The sequence below is a fragment of the Pediculus humanus genome, genomic scaffold, assembly GCF_000006295.1.
Source record: "Pediculus humanus corporis 1103172108281 genomic scaffold, whole genome shotgun sequence".
Taxonomy (NCBI): domain Eukaryota; kingdom Metazoa; phylum Arthropoda; class Insecta; order Psocodea; family Pediculidae; genus Pediculus; species Pediculus humanus.
The window spans coordinates 449,398-451,770 of NW_002987850.1; the positions used below are offsets into that span (position 1 = coordinate 449,398).

Consider the following 2,373-nt stretch of genomic DNA (forward strand, 5'->3'; position numbering starts at 1 on the left):
TACATTGATAAAGACGAAGAAGATGATAGAAATGCGGATCGTGCGAAAAAAGAAAAATTTTATTTAAAAAAAAAAAAAAAAAAAAACGTTAATTAATTTATAATAATTATTATTATTATTAGTGATTATCATCGAATGCAAAAAAAAAAACTATTTCTTTTTCGATTTTAATAATAATAATAATAATAATAAGAATGCACGAATGGCAAAAAAAAGAAAAAAAAATTTTTTGATATTATATATTATTATTTTTTACTTATTTCATTTTGATATGTTTGTACGAATATTATTATTATTATTTTTCGTGTAATTTAAAGAAAATTTAGTCGGTTTGTCTTTTTTTCTAAAATTATTATTATTATTATTTCTTTTATTTTGTAAATTTTATATTACTAACATGTGTCATTTTGTAGTTTTTTTTTTGTTGTAATTTTTTACAAGTCGAAAATATTTTTTTTGTATATTTCATCACAATTGTTTTTTTTTTTTTATATATAAAACAATAAAATTTAAAAGTTTTTTTAAAAAAAAATAAAATAACGGTTTTTTCTTAAAAGAATTTCCTCTAAAAAAAAAAAATTAACGGTTTTGTCGTACTATTAGATTCTTTAAAATTTATATAAAAATGCATTTTAATATTCTCACAATGAGATTTTATTTAAATCGGGGCATTAGAAATATTAATTTAATAAAATTTTAACTTTTTTTTTGCCGAAATTAATTTAAAAAATAATTTTTTTTTTGTTTTTAATTTCATTTCGAAAGTAGATTTAACCGCTAACGTATTTTTCTCTTACGTTTTGGCGCCAAAATGATATTTTCACGTGGTTTAAGACAAATGTAATAACGAGTGGGTGTTACATACATACTAAAGTTGATGTGATTTACGAAGGAATAAAATAAATAATTTTGTATTTTAACCGTTTTTATTATTTAATAAGTATTTTATTTGTAATAATAATTAATTAAATTCGGATAATTATTATTTAAAATAATCGTGATTATGTAAATATTATAAATTTACATATGAAGTCATGGCGACTACCATGGTAACCAATACAAGCTCATGATTGATTTAATTTACAAAGTTATATTTTATTGTAAAAAAAAATGGCATCTCAAAGTTGGTTAACGGCAATTAGTAATTCAGAAAAAACGTGTATAATACAAGACGGTAAAAAGAAAATATCACGCGTTTGAGGTTATATAAAAAAAAAAAAAAAACAATTTAATTAATTGTAATACTTCAAATGCAATTTATATAATTAATTTAAACATTTGATTCTTTTGATTAAAAGTTTTATATTTTTTGTTAATATAAAGGTCGGAGAAAAGTACATTTTAAATTTTCCGATGGACAAGAAATGGTTGAAGAATACAATTTGGAAACAAATGTTGTCGTTAGGAGAGCATGGAAAGTGACAAAAAAATTTGGTTCACAACCCAAATGGGAAGTTGAAATCGGTGATCCAGAACCATGTTTTCAAGAAGACATGGAAAATTCTGGAATAAAAGAATCTTCAACAGCTGTAAGTAAACAATCAATACAACCCATAACAAATTCATTTATGTATCGAAGAAAATCATTACATTTTAATTTATTTTAGCCGACGACAACAGCAAGAATCACAAAAAATTGTTTGGAATGGAGAATTCGTAACTTACCTTATCCAATAGACAATTATACAGTTTTAGCTAGTCAAGATGATAATTGTATCATTGTAAAAACTAAAAATAAAAAATTTTTTAAAAAAATAAGAGTTCCAGATTTAGAAAGGATTGGTGTTAAATTAGAACAAGATAAAATAGATTATTCGCATAAATTTAACACATTAATTATATCGGTTAGTATCACATTCTCTTAATATATATTAATTCCTTTTAATTGTACAAAAGCTTTTATTTATTATTAATTGTTACAATTTACATCAAAACCATTCTCTCAAATTATCATTATTATTATTATTTTTTTTCAGTATAAAAAACCACCACAATTAATCTTATCGGAAAAATTAATATTAGAAGAAGTAAATAAATTAAAATCTGTGAAAGAAAACGATCAATGCAAACAAAGCTAAGTGAGAAAATTTAATTATTTTTTTTTTTTTTTTATTATTATACACATTACAATTTAATAAAAAATATTTTTAATATATATATATATTTATGTTTCAACATTTTATTCGATGAATAAAAACAAAAAAATTATTATTATTATTATTATTTAAAATCGCTTATGAGTTTTTTTAATCTACAAGGTTTTTTGTTCTTGTTGTTATTGAGCCAATTTAATATTGTTTTTATACTTATTCTTAATAATAATTTTATAATAAAATAAAATTTTAAAAAATGTTAAAACCTGAATTTTATATT

The 2,373-nt window shown here is 20.4% G+C and overlaps 1 protein-coding gene across 1 annotated transcript; it reads left to right on the forward strand.

The window, feature by feature from the left end:
• Positions 1-1,110: 1,110 nt before the first annotated feature.
• Positions 1,111-2,078, forward strand: Phum_PHUM512100 (uncharacterized protein; the record flags this gene model as incomplete). The annotated part of the gene is made up of 4 exons (XM_002431050.1): positions 1,111-1,174; positions 1,336-1,529; positions 1,608-1,844; positions 1,977-2,078. The coding sequence occupies 4 exons, from the start codon at positions 1,111-1,113 to the stop codon at positions 2,076-2,078; spliced, it is 597 nt and encodes a 198-aa protein (XP_002431095.1).
• Between the last annotated feature and the right edge of the window lie 295 nt (positions 2,079-2,373).